The following is a 17197-nucleotide window of genomic DNA, read 5'->3' as shown; positions in this document are numbered from 1 at the left end:
GTTTTTCTTCATGTGTTGTCCGAGTGCCTGCACTATTATGCATGTCACGGCATTTCCCTCCACCAGGACATATTCCAAGTCACTTAACAGTGAAGTCTTTGACAGTTGAACATGACCTTGTGACAGGATTATCCGTTCATTGCCTGTGTTTAGGATGGCATCCATGTCGACCCATGGAGTGGTACAGAGCAAGTCTGAGTCCCATCTTACAACCTGTATTGTTGCAGCGCTCCTTGCCGCCTGAATTAGTCTGGGTCCTTTGAGAAACACACTGAGGTGGATTACACCTACAAAGATTTGATTAGGGGAATGCCTGTGTGAAAGGAAATAGCTTGAAAAGGCTGGAAGAGCCATCAAACCGTGACCCAAGTCTGACCCTTGATGAAGGGGAGAGGGGAGGAGGTTCTAGTCCATGGTGCGGTCTGAGGGAGACTGGGCAAGGGCACCGCGGAGTCCTTGTCTTCCTCTCCTCTGTGCCGGTTTCAGTTATTTCCTTCTGGTTTTGCGCTCTGACTGACTTGGTCAGCCTCTGTTTCATGTGGTAGGAGAACCACCACTCTGCGGATCAGGAGAGCGGCAGCCAGGCTGATGTCATGGCCCCACTTTCAAATTCCTAGGGAAGGAGTGGCCTGGTTTTGGCTGTCTGGAATCTAGTTCATAGTTATGTGAACCAGGTTGTGTGTCTCTAAAGTGAAACATTTCCCAGAAAAGTTGTACAGACTATAGGTTTTAACAGTAACACCTTATATAACTGCTAATCATCCTTAAGCATCTGTGGAATGGCTTCAGAGAAGGATGTAGATGGGTCACAGGTCTTCTAGTGAAGTAATTGAGAGGCGTACTTGTCATTGGTGGCTGTTTGGGTTAGTTTATTACATGTTTGTTTTTGTTTCTGCAAAGCCTTCTCAAGAGTAATGACTGACCCAACATTTTCTCCTCTAGCTATTCTTTGCTGTTCAATTTATTCAGATTAGTATCAAATTGAAATAAAGGCTTTAATGGAAAAAATACATCTGTTAAGAGTACTACACACAATCAGAAAGCCATAAGTGCCATTATTAGGTAATTAGAACTTTTAAAAGGAGCTATGAGATCCTTCTTCTAAAATTGTAAAGACAGTAGCTTGTCCTCTCTCTGTATATTGGCAAGTGTGGGAGCTCCGAATAAAGGTATCGTGATAGCAAGAAATGAAGGCTAGGCTTAGTTAGCCATAGCTGAAATACCACAGCAGGCAAAGTGCCCAGGTGAAGGCTGCGCTGAATAGATATGTGTATGTAGGGCACATGACGAAGCACGAGGTTGCCAGTACTTTGAGGTGGGAGGTGGGGACTACGACTAGGGCATGAAGAATAAGTGAGGGAGGTTAAGCAGGTTTAGGACCAGCTGGCTTGAATAATTTCAGCAGGCATGGTGTTGTCTCTTGTTGTCTGGTACCTGGTCCTGCATGATTAGGTATGGGGATAGTGGTCCTGAGTGTGAGAATTCTGTGGGCTCCAAACTGGTAGGTTTGCATATGAAAAGCCAGCTCTTGTGAGTTGTTTACTAGCTCCTGGGATTGGCTAGTCCCAAGAGTGGCAGCCCCTGCAGGGTCAGCAGGGCCTCAGATGTGAAAGCATCAGAATCTAAAAGGTAGACATGCTTCATACATCTTTATAGAATTAAGCTTTTCCTTTTGTTCTCATATGACATCTTAAGCAAGTCTCCAGGTTAGTACTGTCAGCAAGGTTTGCCACAAATGCATGGAGCATCGCTGTTCTTAGCATATGATCAGCTGTGGCATAGGAAGGAGACGTCAAATAGGTAAGTGAGGGCCTTTGGCAGGGGTTAGGCTGGGCATCAGAGCAAGCTGCAGGCACTTCTAACCAAGAGCATTAGGAAAATTCTGTAAACGTTTTCTAGATTCCCAGAGTGGAAACCAGCCTGTGCTAGTTCCCGGGTGTGCCATAATGACAGTCAAGGGGAGGGGAGAAGGTAGTTACTAGCTTCGGATGTATTTTGGACACGCTGGTGGGACCTGTGTGTGTATGTGCATAATAGATTCTATCTATCTGAATAATTCTGAGTATAAAGAAATGTGGGTGGTAGGCTGGGAGGTGCTGTGCTGGCATGTTTCTGGGCATGTCAAAGATTAAAATTAAGGGGAAAGGGTGGCATTACATCCTGGACAAAATAAATGTGGATAGGGGGAATAGTATATACGCAATCAGCATTCAGCTCCTAAATCTCATGTTTATCCCAAACTGTTAAAAAAAAAACTCTGTTGAGAAATTACTTAAAAGCTAATTCATGCTTATTATGCCCATCTCACAAAGCAGTGTTCCAAGCACACTGCTGATGAATTCAGGGCCCTGCGGTCTGTCCGTTTACTAGCTTCTCTGTGCCATCTTCAAGTGTGCCCCTCTGCTGTTGCTCTGTGCTTCCTTATGGACATTGTGGTTTTGTTGCTTGATTTCCTTCTAGTTTTCATGGAACGAGTCCCTGCTGATCAGCTTTCAGTATTTTCCTTTCCCACCCTTTATGCTTTTATTAGGTTTATTAATGATTTTCTTTTTTTCTCACGAATTCTGGTTTATTGTATTGTGATTAGTTATCATCCTAATACATATTCTAATTGATTCTCCAAGAAAGAGTGACAACTCACAGTAAATCTTACACTTTGGCCCAGGGACATGTATTTGGAACTTGCATGTTACAGCATTCCTTCCTCTGTGTGTGCCGCTTCTTTTACATAATTTTAATGTCAACAGTGTTGTTTTTCATGATTCAGTTTTATCCTCAACGAGTCAACTGCTCTTTTTTTATTCCCATAATCACAATAATAATTCACATTATAACAATGTAACATATATTAAAATTAATATTATTGGTTATAATTTTGAGTGTTACTATGTTCCACGCACTGTTCCAAGTAATTATGGACGTGGTAACTCAGTAACTCCCTACTCCGTGAGGTAGATACAGGAAGGAAACTGAAGCACAGGAAGTGACGTGCTGTAGGCAATGCACCTGAGACAATAGATGCAGTAGTATTTGAATATCCGGATATGGTCATTGTGTTCAGCCACCATGTTAATGGGCATGAGGCAGTCAATGAAAACTGCACAATATATCTGGCACCACTTTTGCTCTCTCCTGCATCATTTTCCATACCGCCTCTGCCACAGGGCCCTTTGTGATTTAGCCCTTTCTCACCCTTCAGATTTCAGTCTGTCACCTACACAGGGAGGCCGCCCATGGTTCATCAGAGATGCCAGCACTCCACTCCCACACAGTTTCAGAACCCCACCCCACCATTAACCTGTGTGGTTGGATAAATGTCTCACTTCCTCACTAAAGTTCCATTGGGGTGCTTTGTCTGTTTTCACTCAACATTGGGTCCTCATCACCTCACATGCTGCGGGGAATGACAGGTCCTCAAAAAGTATTTCTTAGATGCATGAACAAAGGTATGAGAAGAGGTGGAAGAAAAGCAAAGATGGATTATATACTGACCGCATCTGGCTCTTTAGGTATAGTAGACCATTCTGTTACTGTACCAGGTGAAAATAAGTTTTACACCAAGGTACAGACAGCCCAGCTGCAGTGGCTTAACCAGATATGACATTACTTTCTCACACAACAAGAATTCCAGGTGGGCATTTGGGCTGGTTTGATTACTAACAGATGTCACCAAAGTCCTAGGCTTTTCTCTGTGTTTCTGCTCCTGCAAATTGGGCAATATGACAATCTTGACAAAATGACAGTCACTGAATTTTCGACCGTGGTATGAGAAGATTTGTTGCATGAGTAGATTTGATACTCTATATACCTTTTGCGTATTTAACTGATTCTTTCATGTAGAAATGTCAGGATAATGAAAATTCCTAGGAAAGAATTAATTTTCTTGTTTTTTTAAATTTACTTATTTATTTTTCGAGAGAGGGGAAGGGAAGAAGAAAGAGAGGGAGAGAAACATCAATGTGTGGTTACCTCTCATGCGCCCCCTACTGGGGACCTGGTTGGCAACCTGGGCATGTGCCCTGACTGGAAATCAAACTGGTGACCCTTTGGTTCCCAGGCTGGTGCTCAATCCACTGAGCCACACCAGCAGGACTAAAGAGAGTCAATTTTCAAGGGAATAAAAACTTGATTTGTTAAAATGTACGTGGAGCTTTTTAAAAAAATGTTTGTTTAATTTTCAGATTTTGAGCCATGCCTTTAGTGAAGAGGAACATCGAACCCCGGCATCTGTGCCGGGGTGCCCTGCCCGAAGGGATTACCAGCGAACTTGAATGTGTAACCAACAGTACCCTTGCTGCTATTATACGCCAGTTAAGCAGTCTGAGTAAGTCATCTCATTTCTCGAACAATTTTTTTCTGATTACTAATGGCATTTTATTAATTTCAATATTAGCAAATAGATTTCAATTCAGTAGTTTTGCGCTTGTCCTAAGATGGGACTGCAGCCTACACGTCTCTGTGTGAAATTAACTGTCACCCTCTCTGGTCTCGTGACACAAACTTTATGTGATGAAGACATAAAGTTATAATAGACCAATTCACAAATTATTAGATGAGACCAAATGAGTTGGTATGAAGCAGTGTTACATAATTTTTTAAAACTTATTAAAGTTAGGATAATTAGTTTTTTAACATTATTTTGAAGTATCTCATTAAACTTGGACAGAACAGTTTTATTTAAAATATAATAAATTGAGAACTAGTTAACACCTGTAATATGCCTGGCCCAAAGCAGATACTCAATAAATATTTGCTGATTGAGTAATATTACAAATTAATCAAAGAATAAATCCAAAAAGTCATTAAGATTTGCTAATTTTAACCTACTGAAAGTTAAAATGCAGCTACTGACTTCCAAATGGAAGTCAAATGTGATTGTTACATATATACACATCAGATACCTAGGTTATATAAATATAAGCAAATACGAGGAAAAAAAGCCTTTCTGTTGTTTTAATTTTTAATGTTCACATGAAATACCCAAGGACTATTCTATGTTTTAGGACTTAAATGCTTTTTCCTTCAAAGCTCTTTAAAGTTGCAATGTTTCCCCCCCAACTTTTACATTTATATCATCTTGTTTTCTCACTTCATCCCACTCTTTTTTGGTTTAGCTGGTGGACACTGCATTTTGGGTGACAGGTTTTCAGAGTTACGTTTTTCAAAAACTCTGTTAATAACTAGAAAATCCTCCATGAAATCTCACATTGTGGTAGGCTCAGGCACAGGGAATGTTTCCTAAAAAACAATACTTCTTTTATTTTTAGGAAGAAACAGTATGGATAGATAAGTAGTATTTTAAAGAATTATACTGTATTATTACTCATTAATTTTATTTCATTTTATTTATTTTTTATTGTTCAAGTACAGTTGTCTCTATTTTCTCTCTACCACTTTCCCCCACCCCACCCACCCCCACCTTCTACCCTCAATTCTTCCTCCCTTTGGCTTTGTTCACTGGTCCTTTATACATGTTCCTTGATGACCCTTTCTCTTCTTTCCCCCATTATCCTCCTTCTCCCTCCCCTCTGGTTACTGTCAGTTTGCTCTTTATTTCAATGTCTCTGGTTCTATTTTGCTCGCTTGTTTGTTTTGTTGATTAGGTTCTACTTATAGGTGATACGTAGTATTTATCTTTCACCACCTGGCTTATTTCACTCAGCATAATGCTCTCTGGTTCCATCCATGCTGCCACTAAGGGTAGGAGCTCCTTCTTTCTTTCTTTCTTTCTTTCTTTCTTTCTTTCTTTCTTTCTTTCTTTCTTTCTTCCTTCCTTCCTTCCTTCCTTCCTTCCTTCCTTCCTTCCTTCCTTCCTTCCTTCCTTCCTTCCTTCCTTCCTTCCTTCCTTCCTTCCTTCCTTCCTTCCTTCCTTCCTTCCTTCCTTCCTTCCTTTCTTTCTTTCTGCTGCATAGTATTCCATTGTGTAAATGTACCATAGTTTTTTGATCCACTCATTTGCTGATGGGGCACTTAGGTTGCTTCCAGCACTCGGCTATTATAAATTTTGCTTCTGTGAACATTGGGGTGCATAGGTTCTTCTGAATTAGTGTTTCAGGGCTCTTAGGGTATAACCCTAGCCATGGGATTGCTGGGTCAAAAGGCAGTTCCATTTTTAGTTTTCTGAGGAAATTCCATACTGTTTTCCACAGTGGCTGTACCAGTCTGCATTCCCACCAACAGTGCACTAGGATTCCCTTTTCTCCACAACCTCGCCAGCACTTATTGTTTGTTGATTTGTTTATGATGGCTTTAATATATCTATAATCATTGGCAAAGTGAAAAGTAATTTGGAAGTTACTTAAATGTATTTTACAACAGATTTCTTCTGGAATCTAAACTAATTACAGATGACTTTTGGTAGTGGTTGTTGATAAAATGTATAAATTTGTATAATTACAGAAAGATACCTTGCAAATTATTGAGTGTAAAATATTTGTTTGTATTTATATATTTTTGTAAGTATGCTTTAGTCTCCTGTTCTTAATGCTGAAATGTCTGTTGACATACAGAATAAGTGATGAAAATTCACATGAACTGCTTCGTTGGTTGAGCTGTATGTCATGCTGTAATACTCAGTTCAGTGTTAGCTGTGTTGATGGTGCCCACCTGGCCACCATCTCTTGTAAGTGAAACTAATCACATAGTCTGTTTTGTTTCACATAGTCTGTGGTAAGCGTGATAATAACAGCCCCCCCAAAGAGGTCCACTGCTTAACCCTGAAACCTCAGATATGCAGGTAGTCTTTGGGGCTTGGCATGGGGGAATTAAGGTTGCTAGTCAACTAACCTTAAGAGAAGGTGATCCTAGATTCTTCAGATGGTCCCAGTGTCATCAGAGGAGTCCTTTAAATGTGGAAGAAGGAAGTAAAAGAATCTTTCTGATGTGAGAAAGACTCAATTGTCTCTTGCTGGCTTTGAGATAGAAGAAGAGGCCACAAGCCAAGGAATGCAGGCAGCTTCTGGAAACTGGATTCTCCCCTAGAGCCTCCAGGAGGAACACAGCTCTGCCAACACCTCGATTGCAGACTTCTGATCTCTGGAACTGTGAGATAATACATTTGTGTTGGTGTAGGCCACTAAACCGGTGGCAATTTGATACAGTGGCCATAGGAAACTAATGTACCACTCTAGCCCTGGTTATGTTTTGTACACGTAATCCACGGTAGCCTCATGTGAGGTACTGGCCTCAAGGACATTCAGCCACAGGTAGGTCGCCTCAGTTGATCTCAGCCCAGTCTCTACCAGAATCAGTTAGGGAGCTTTAAAACAGGAGGCTAGGAATAACTCTAGAGACTGATTGGAGTGTACAACAAAGGTGTGGTCTATGAATTAGATACTGTGCATATAGATTGAAAAGATGAGCTGGATGAGCCGTATTCTCAGGAGGTTTGAACTAAGAATTAGTAAATTTGCTAGATTATCATAGAATCTCCTGCTGAAATGTCATCCAGGACTGCTGCCTGCAAGCCAAAGAAATCATGGTGATGAACCAAAGTTGTGGAGTGGGGCAGAGCTTGAGAAGTCAGAGGAAGCAAGTTGGTGAAGAAAGGCAAACGAATGTGCAGAGAGACCCTGGAGCTGAACATGAGAGAGACCACAGGACCCAGGGAGGAAGAGAGAACAGTGGGTCTCTGGGCCTGCACAGGGCCCTTTCCAGCTCCCATTCAAGGAGCATGGGTGTATTCAGAGCAAATCCCCTTCTTCAAGTTCCTTGGGTGCATCTGTACACGGAACCCAAAAAGCCTTACAAAAAGAGGGATATGGTGAGATATGTGGCAGGGCGATAATTTTGGAAAACTGAGGTACTAAGTTGTTAATTGCTGGTGGAATAGCAAATTACTGATTATCAGTGGTTTATTTATTAGTGTTCATTCACTCAATACCCCTCTCTGTGCAACACACAGCAAATGAAATCAATTTGGTACATACTTAAAAGTTGAAAAAGCACATATATCTGACATCAGTATGGTCATAAAATAGAAAATATGCAATTATTATGACCTGCTATAACACTAATACATAATAAATGATATCTGTGTTTTGGGCAAATCTTTTTTTTTTTTTTGGAGTTTTCCACTGAGTAGAAACATACTATAGGAGATGAGGTAAGTTATATGCAAAATTTTTGTGTGATTTAAAATCGTTAGGAAGAATAAGAATTTAAAAGAATGCCTTCATGTTATTTTCTAATTTTTTAATTATTAGGTATTTTTAAAGTGTTAGGAATGCATGAATATGTTATTAAAAGTCTTTTATTTGACCATTAATTCCCAAGATACTATCAAAACAGAATCTATATTTTTATTCCTTTGAGTATTTGACCATTATTCAGTAGGTTCAGAAATGAATGGGTCATTTTAATCTTTCCCACTTCCCTGCTCACCCTTTCACATCCCTGTTTTCAAAGCTTCCAAATACTTCAAATCCCCAGATCGGGGATAGATGATGTCCAATTAAATGATACAGAGAGAGGCTAGAACTTGACTACAAGTGCCATCTTGGGGGAACTTTAAGGACTTGCCTTAACCCTAGACTGGTCATACCTGCCTGAGCAGCAGACTTGCCCTGGAAAATCTCCTGAATAACTAATTCTCTGGTGGTCTAAGGAAGGAAGAGGAGACCAGAAGTCCAGAATGAATTTCTTTGATCTTTTCCAAAAAGGAAGACCAGCAATACAGGCACTGATTCACTAGCTTATTCTGAGTCTCATCATATCTCTGGGGCAGTTCAGGGTGGTGAGGATATATATGATACAGAAAGCAAAAAAAAGAATCTTGGTATTAGATACCAAATAGACCTCTGAATCCCCTACAACTCTAGAGAGCTTCTGGGAAATCTATAGGTTTTTTATCAGTTACCAAGTATCACACTCAATTAAGATACTTGACTTTAAAGCGCCAGAACTTTTGTCAGCATTAGATTTTCACTAGGCTTTTAATGGATTTGAATCTTTGTAATGAGAAAATATTGATTATTGGTATTGAGTTTAAGCATAATTATAGAAAGGGGATATTTGTAATTTGTGTAGCCTTATAGTTAAAGAAAAAAGATCTAAATCTTTCAAAGTTTTATCTGATGAAAGAGAAATTAGTCTTTAGTAATTTTTAGATTTTTTAAATTAACTTTTAATATGAATGACAGGGGAAGGGGGACAGTTGGAAGGGGAATGAAAGCTACTTTTAAAAACAGTTTTGGATGATTGTAAAAAAGAAATCCTTGGTTTTGTAGGTCTGAGGTGTTGATTTTCTTCCTTCAAATAATAACAGTTTAGTGTAGCAGTTAATACTGACTCAGGAGTGCTTTTTAAAAATTATTTTCATTGATTAATCTGAATGTTTCTATTCCTATCAACTAGTTGCACAATTTAAATTATAGTATCTCACAATCAAATTTCGGTTTAATTTGCTTACAGAAGGAAATGGGAACATAGGGCCGTTGTACCCAGGATGGCACAAGTTCTGTTTTAATAAAATAGGCTATTTGTACTCCCTTTGTCCTTGTTCTTGTCCTATAGCTGTCCTGCTTTTCCCCTCCTAAGAAGGCCCCCAAGATGTCACAGAGAAAGGAGTTAGAAGAACGTCAGTGCATCGCAAGGCTTTGGTTATATTGAATGGTGCTCATTAGATAATACAGAGAACTTGGGAGAGCACAGGAAAGCACAAAGCAAAAAATGACAAAATTTTCATTACAGAAAATCATTGATAATGCTTTGTTTTTAACTTTATAAAAGTGGTATTTCATCATACATATGGTTTTGTAGTCTATACTTACTTATATAGTAAACATCTTTGTTGATTCTTACACATTTTTAAATAACTAGAGTTTATGATATAATATTGGCAATTATTTAACCATTTTTTGCTGTTGGGCTATACAGGGGGGATCAAAAGTAGACTTATAGTTATGCGTACCTGAAACACAAGACTTTATTCTTGTATTATTATTTATTAATTATTGTATTATTTTCCCTATCAACAACTGTAAACCTACATTTGCCCAATTCTGTACATTGTTTCTTTATTGGGGGACACTATCATAAATTTTTGTATCAAATTGATAGATAAATGTCTGGTTATTTTAGGCAGCTTTTAAAAAAATATTTGTTTTATAAGTTATCAAAGTTCCTCAAAAAGAGCAAAAATAGTTCTAATAAGTGGTATAAACGTTGAGACTCCATTAATTTTAAACATCCTTCTCTTTTGAAAAAGTTATTTTGATTTTTTTTTTGTTAATTTTTACATTTCAAGTAATTGTCTAAGTGAGAAAAGCTTGCCCCTGCCCAGGTGGCTAAATTGGTTGGAGCATCGTCCCCTGTACCAAAAGGTTACAGGTTCCATTCCTGGTCAGGGCACATACCTAGACTGTGGGTTTGATCCTTTGTTAAGGAGCGTACGAGAGGCAACCAGTTGATGTCTCTCTCTCACATTGATGTCTTTCTCTCCCTCCCCCCTCTCCTTGTCTCTTCTCTCCCTTTCCTCCCTCCCTCCCTTCCATCTTCCCTCTCTAAAATTAATAAACATATCCTAGGGTGAATATTAAAATAAGTAAATGAGAAAAGTCTGTTTTCTTCTCAGATATTTTAATAAGTGATTAATATTTTAACCACCCTCTGGTACACATGTTTCATATCAAATCAAATGAATTGACATAAAAATACTCTCTTAAGGGATTGCACTACAGTATAATTGCTTCATGTAATTGTATCTGAAATTTGTAGTTGTATAAATTGATTATTCCAAGTACAGTTCTACTTAGAATAGAGACTTAAATACTTTGAAGGCATGCACTGAATAGATTTCTTGGATGTCTTTAGTCCAGTGGGATTTGAGAGGGAAAGGGCAGATTCAGTTGCAATATAGATGGAAATAGATCACAAGTATGTGTCAATACAAGTTAAGGCCAGGGTTAAGGGTACATTAACAGAAGTTTACTTGGAGAAACAGCAGGATTTTTTTGAAAAAATCTAATGCTTCAAACTGAGATAAGTATTTGCATTTTCATGGACAAAAATAGAAAGTCATGAAGAGAGGTAAAAAGTGATGTATACTTAAGCTATAAGGTAAAAGGTCTGCCAGCAGTAGAATTGGTGACAAGTGTCATGTGAGCCCCCTCCACACCGAAGGTTACAGTTGTTGGAAATTCAGGGACTTTCCCAACCCATCGTTTCACCTGGAATATCAGCAATACTTCCTTACGGGCTTATAGAAGTAACTATGAGTTAGGTTGCTTTTCATTTCTCCCTTCCCTAGATAGATTTTAACACTGCAGTATTTCAATGTATGATAATTCTGAAGAGCACAGATTAGGAGAGTCAGCTAAGTCTGATGTTCAGTCCTGCTTATCATTAAACTTCTAATGTTTATCATTTCTATTTTCCCCACTTCATGAGTTTACAGGCATCTGGTAAAATGTCATAAGTGATTTATAGGTATTTTCTGATTGTTTTGATTTACACTTTTAAAGTATGTCATCTAAAAACTTTGAAGGAAGATTTTGAAAGTTTTAGTGTTTTCTAAAAAAATAGACTGTTAAGATTTGCCATCAGGCACGTGATTGTGATTATCGGCAGCCTAAAGTAGTCTTCTTCCATAAAGCAGGCCCTTTTATAGAATAAACATTGTCCACCGGTCCAAAACCGTGGAAAGTGAAACCACAAGTAAGGGGGAATGACTACTACTGCTACACACACACACTTTTATTTTATTAAGTAGCGAGATCTTATTAAGCAACAAGAAAGAAGGAAATCCTGCCATTTGTGACATAGGTGAATGTAGAGGACATTATGCTAAGTGAAATAAGACAGAAAAGGACAAATGCGGTGTGATCTCATTTATATGTAGAATCTAAAAGTAAAGTCAAGCTCATAGAAACGAAGGACAGAATGGCTGTTCCAGGACAGGAGCTGTAGGCTTGGACGGGGTAGGGGGTGGGAGATGCTGGTCAAGGGTAGACACCTTCAATTACAAGATGAATAAGATCTCAGAATTATTGTACAATAAGGTGCAATACTGCACGATATTATTGTACAATAATTTAAAATACTATGTTGAATATTGGAAAATCAAAGGAGTAGATTATAAGTGCCCCTTCCAAAAGGAACTATGTGAAGTGATAATGTGTTAATTAACTTAGTTGTGGTAATCATTTCACAATTTACTCATATGTAATCGTCACATTGTATACTTTAAATACATAAATTTTATTTGTCAATTACTTATACCTCAATATGGGGAAAAGATCACAGGATTGTAGAACACCGTCTCTCCCACACCCCTTCCCAACACATCACTGTAGGCCACCACACCCCAGGTCCTTTTAACAGTGTCATGATCGGCTTTTAATTAAAAATATTAAAGGCATATTAAAGGTAAAAAAACCAACACAGTTTGAAGAGGTGTGATAAGCATCAGAACCAGATGGAGATGTGGCAGGGATGTTGGAATTATCAGGCCATGAATTTAAAATAAATATGATTAATATGCTAAGGACTCTTGAAAAAGTAAACAGTATTCAAGACATGGATGATATGAGCAGAGATATGGAAATTCTAAAAAGAATAAAAAAATAGCCCTGGTTAGTGTGGCTCAGTGGATTGAGTTCAGGCCTGTGAACCAAATGGTCCCCGGTTGGATCCCAGGGCACATTTCTGGGTTGCAGGCCAGGTCCCCAGTAGGGGGCGTGTGAGAGGCAACCACACATTGATGTTTCTCTCCTCTTTTTCCCTTCCTTCCCTCCTCTCTCTAAAAATAAATAAAAATATATTTTTCAAAAAATACATTTGAAGAAAGAATGATGTGAAAAACATGAATGAAGAAATAGGGAATTCAAACAGAGAAATGGAGACTATTAAGAAAAAAATACTAAGGCTGAAAAAATACAGTATCAGGTAATTCACTTAATGGCTTAATAGCAGACTGGACATAAGCCGGAGGGATTAGTGAGCTTGGAGACAAGTCAGTGGGAATTATCTAAACTGATTCATTAAAAAAAAATGAATAAGAAAAGAACAGCATCTAAATATGAGACAATATCAAATGATCTAACTCCAATTTGTAATTGGAGTTCCAGAGGAAGAGGTGAGAAGGAGAGAAGGGCAGACAAAATATTGATGAGAATTTTTGAATACTGATGGTAGATATAAACCAACAGATCCAAGAATTTCCGCAAATTTCAGGGAGTGTAAGTGAAAAAAAAACACATCTAGTCACATCATAATAATATTGCTAAAAGAACAAAGATAAAGAGAAAATGTTAGAAGAAGCGAGAGGGAATATGAGGAAAACAATGTGAAGAATGATATTGACATTGGAAACCGGAAAACAGTGAGTAAGGTGACAAAAGGAAAAAATGGTCATTCTGTAATTCTATAACGAATGAAACATGTTCTTCAAAAATGAAAGTGAACTGAAGACCTTTTATTTAAGCAAAATCTGATGGGATTAGTCTTTGGCAGACCTGCACTAAAAAAAACCCCAGAACACTAAAAAAGACATTCTTCAGGCTGATGATAACTTGGATCCACAAGATGGAATAAAGATCATCAGAATGATGATTAAAGATTATGTGTTCATATCTATTTCTTTAAAAGATTATTGATTGTTTACTGTGTAAAATAAAATATATAAAGAGCTGTAAGGGTAGAGGGGAGTAAATGGAATTTATACTGTTTAACATTGTTTATGAAATGCTATAAAATTTGGAAGTACAACTTGGTGAATTAGGGATGCATGTTTTAATTTCCAGTAACCTCTAGGATAACACATAGAGGAATAAAATGGAATCCTAAGATAATTACTTGATTCTCCCAGAAAAAGGCAGGAAAAGAATAAGGAACAGAAAGGTCAAATGGAAAACTAATACCCAGATGATAGAATTAATCCCAGCCATGTCAATAATTGCATTAAATGGAAACATTCTACTTAAAAGCTAACATGTATTTTTAAGGATGACAACACAGATTTAAAGAAAATACTGGGAAAATATACCATGTAAACACAAAGCATAAAAAGCTTATGTGGCTGTATGAATATCAAATAGAGTATAAAATAGAAATAAAAAAGGACATTTCATGGTGATAAGAGAGTGTGTGAAAAATACCCAATCTTAAATGTAACCTAATAAGTGAGCTCCAAAGTACATAAAGTAAAAAATAGATAGGAAGAAATAGACAAACCCAGAATCATAGTTGGAGATTTTAACAAAATTCTCTCAGTAATTGATGGGACAAATAGACAAAAAATTGTAAGGATATAGAAAATTTAAACCACGCTACCAACCAATGTGACTTAATTGATCTTTATAGAATACTAAACCACCCTACTGTAGAATACACAGTTTCTCAATGTTAACATGTTCACCATGGTGGAATATACGCTTGGCGATTTAGTGGTCCATGTGAGAGGACTGATATTGTAAACAGTATGGTGATGATGAGATAATTATAATATTTTAGGTAATTCTCACATACTTGAAAATGAAGCAACATCTTTTAAAATAATCCTTGGATCAAAGAAGAAATAAAAACGGAAATTGAAAACTATTTCTGACTGTGTGGTAATGAACACACAAAATGCCAATGTGCGGGATTTGGTTACAGAAGTCTTAGAGGGAAATTTATGGCTTTAAATGCTTATGTTAGAGAAGAAGAAAGGTTTAAAATCAAGCACATTCCTCTGTGAGCCCTCACTGTTGCTCAGAAATCCTGCTGTAATTCCTGTACTAATTGGTTTTCCTGCCCCTTTTATATCTTCTCTTTCCACCTCAAACTTCCCCGCTTAGCTGGTGACCTTGCTTTTTTCATTTCACTGGGAAAATAAAACTAGTGAGAGGAAAACAAAGCATCTCCTTTCTGCCAAATCTGGTATTCCTCTGTACTACCTGTCCCCCTCATCTCCCATTAAAATGGTGTCTGTTCATGTTTCTCTCTAAAACACTGAATTACCTCTCCCTCACGCTCATGCATCTACCTTCTTGCTTGCATCCTCCATCCCCCATGTACATCATTCCTGATAAATACGAGTATGTTGAAATTTTCCAACTAAATAAACTTGAGATCATCCTTTATCTGTGGACTCATTTCTTTTTTTTTTTTTTTTATGTCATTATTTTTATTTTTTATTTTTTTTTTTTTTTTATTTAGTTTTCAAGTACAAAAAAAGAAGAAAATCAGGTGATCAGTTTTTTGGGATCTATTTTACCTCCCATGCCTCTGTGCTAATTTCTGCTCCTTCTTACACAGCAAGGTTCCTAAAAGAACCATTCATATCGCCACTGCCCTTACTTCCCTCATTGTCTCTTGTCCCCATTAAGTTTGGTCCCATTCACTCTTGAAACTGCTTGCCATTGTTACAGTGACTTCCGAGTTGCCAAATCCAGTGCTCAGCCGCTCTCTTCCTTGATCCATTGGCAGCATCTCTGAGGAAACTTTGTTGCACCTCTACACTGGCTTCTGTGCCAGTGTCACTAATTGGTGTTTACTCCTACATTCACAAGAAGAGGGGGGAAAAATAGCAAATTCTAATGTACTACGGTAAAGTAAATATGAAGTTAGAAGTTTTTAAAGACTGAGTCTCTTTTGATGATCTTCCCAACCTCTGAGTGCCGAAGGGCTGGGACACTGACGCTCTTTGCTGCCTATTCCTGTTCATTATGCAATCTCATCTGGTCCTGTGGCCTGAAATACCAATTTTTTTTTTTTTTGCTGAGACTTCCAAATTTATGTCCTCAGTTCAGGCTTCTCCCCTAGATTTCAAACTTGTATGTACTGGGTATCTTCACTTGGATTTCTAATATGTATCTCAACTCAGCGTGTCTAAAACAGAATTAATTATTTTTTCCTCTATCTCTCCCCCGTCTATTAGCAGATGGGAATTCCACTCTTCAGTTGCTTTTTTCTTTTTCTGTAACATCAAACGTCTTCAAAATATGTAACAAATTTGTGTGCCCATTGGCACCTCTGCTGCTGCTATTCTAGTCCGAGTCACCATAGTCTCCAACTGCTCTGTAGTAGCTTCCTATCTGACTTCCTTGCTGTGTCCTAGTCACCCACCCCTGAAGGGAAGGGTGTTCATTTCTCTGTCTGCTGCTACCACTTTCCCTCCACTCACTGGGCCATATTGACCTCCTTGGTGCTGCTCTTACATACCACGTGTGTTTCTGCCTTCTGCCTGGAAGGTTCCTGGTTATCCATATAGTTCCCTTGTCACCTTTGGTGGCCTTTAGTGACCATCGAAATACCACTTACTTCCTACCCCTCTCTATTTCCTTACCATCCTATTCTCTTCATAATGCTGCTCTTCATGTGCCATTGTCTGCGTGTGTGTGATATAAGTTTTGTGGCTGTGTTCACTGCTGTATATTTTTAAATGCCTGGTACATAGTGCTTAATAAATACTTGCTGGGTAAATTGACAGCAAATAATAATCAACATGTTATCTTATTTCTTATAAAATGCTTAGAAAATTGTAAAGAGTATACAAAAATATTCACTGTAGTTTAACTATGGGTGACACTTTGTACTTTTTATTTTCCTGAGTTTTCCAATTTTTCTCCCATTAGGTTGTATTACTACATTTGTACTCACAAAGACATTTCAAAGAATCAGGGTATATACTGTTCTTTGACTTTTCACAGACTTATAAACACAGCAGAGACTAAATAAATCAAAATGTTAGTAGTTGATTTTTTAGATTGGACTTTGGGCCATTTTTCCTACTTACTTTCCCATGTTTTCTATATTTCTTATAATAAGTATGGATTGTTTTCATAGTAGGAAAAAACCTTTAAAAATTAGGGCTCACTAATTATAACTTGTTATATAAATCAGTCATGACTGGACTTTATTATGAGTACTGTAAAAAAGTCTATTTTTAACATTTTTATTTTGAAATGATATCAGTCTTACAAAACTCAAAAACGGTACAAAGAATTCTGATGAACTTTCACCCATATTTCATTTTACCGTGTTTTTCTTTTTCTCAGAGATGCCTCTTTTTCTGCAGTCCTCCTTTCTCCTCACTCTCCCCTACATAGGTGCGTATATGTATATATGTATACATATATACATGTTAATAAACATATCTCCTTAAATCTGGAATAGCTCTCAGTCTTTTTTTACTTTTGTGACTTGACATTTTTGGGAACCAACCACTTACTTTGTGGAGCGCCCCTTGGTCTGTGCCTTCGGAGTTTTCCTCATG

At 37.8% G+C, this 17197-nt stretch overlaps 1 protein-coding gene across 3 annotated transcripts in view; it reads left to right on the top strand.

The window, feature by feature from the left end:
- WASF3 (WASP family member 3) overlaps window positions 1-17197 on the top strand; it is a 151394-nt gene that overhangs the window by 107102 nt on the left and 27095 nt on the right. For all 3 annotated transcript variants that reach the window (XM_037137144.2, XM_037137146.2, XM_037137143.2), the window contains one exon: window positions 4182-4324. In XM_037137144.2, the coding sequence (XP_036993039.2) occupies window positions 4192-4324 (133 nt within the window). In that variant the 5' untranslated portion in view covers window positions 4182-4191. The remainder of the gene's footprint in view (window positions 1-4181; window positions 4325-17197) is intronic.

This window comes from Artibeus jamaicensis, unplaced genomic scaffold (genome assembly GCF_021234435.1).
Source record: "Artibeus jamaicensis isolate MK-2021 breed Jamaican fruit bat unplaced genomic scaffold, CSHL_Jam_final contig_793, whole genome shotgun sequence".
Taxonomy (NCBI): Eukaryota; Metazoa; Chordata; class Mammalia; order Chiroptera; family Phyllostomidae; genus Artibeus; species Artibeus jamaicensis.
Note: the sequence above shows the minus strand (reverse complement) of the source record. Positions and strands in the feature narration are given on the sequence as shown.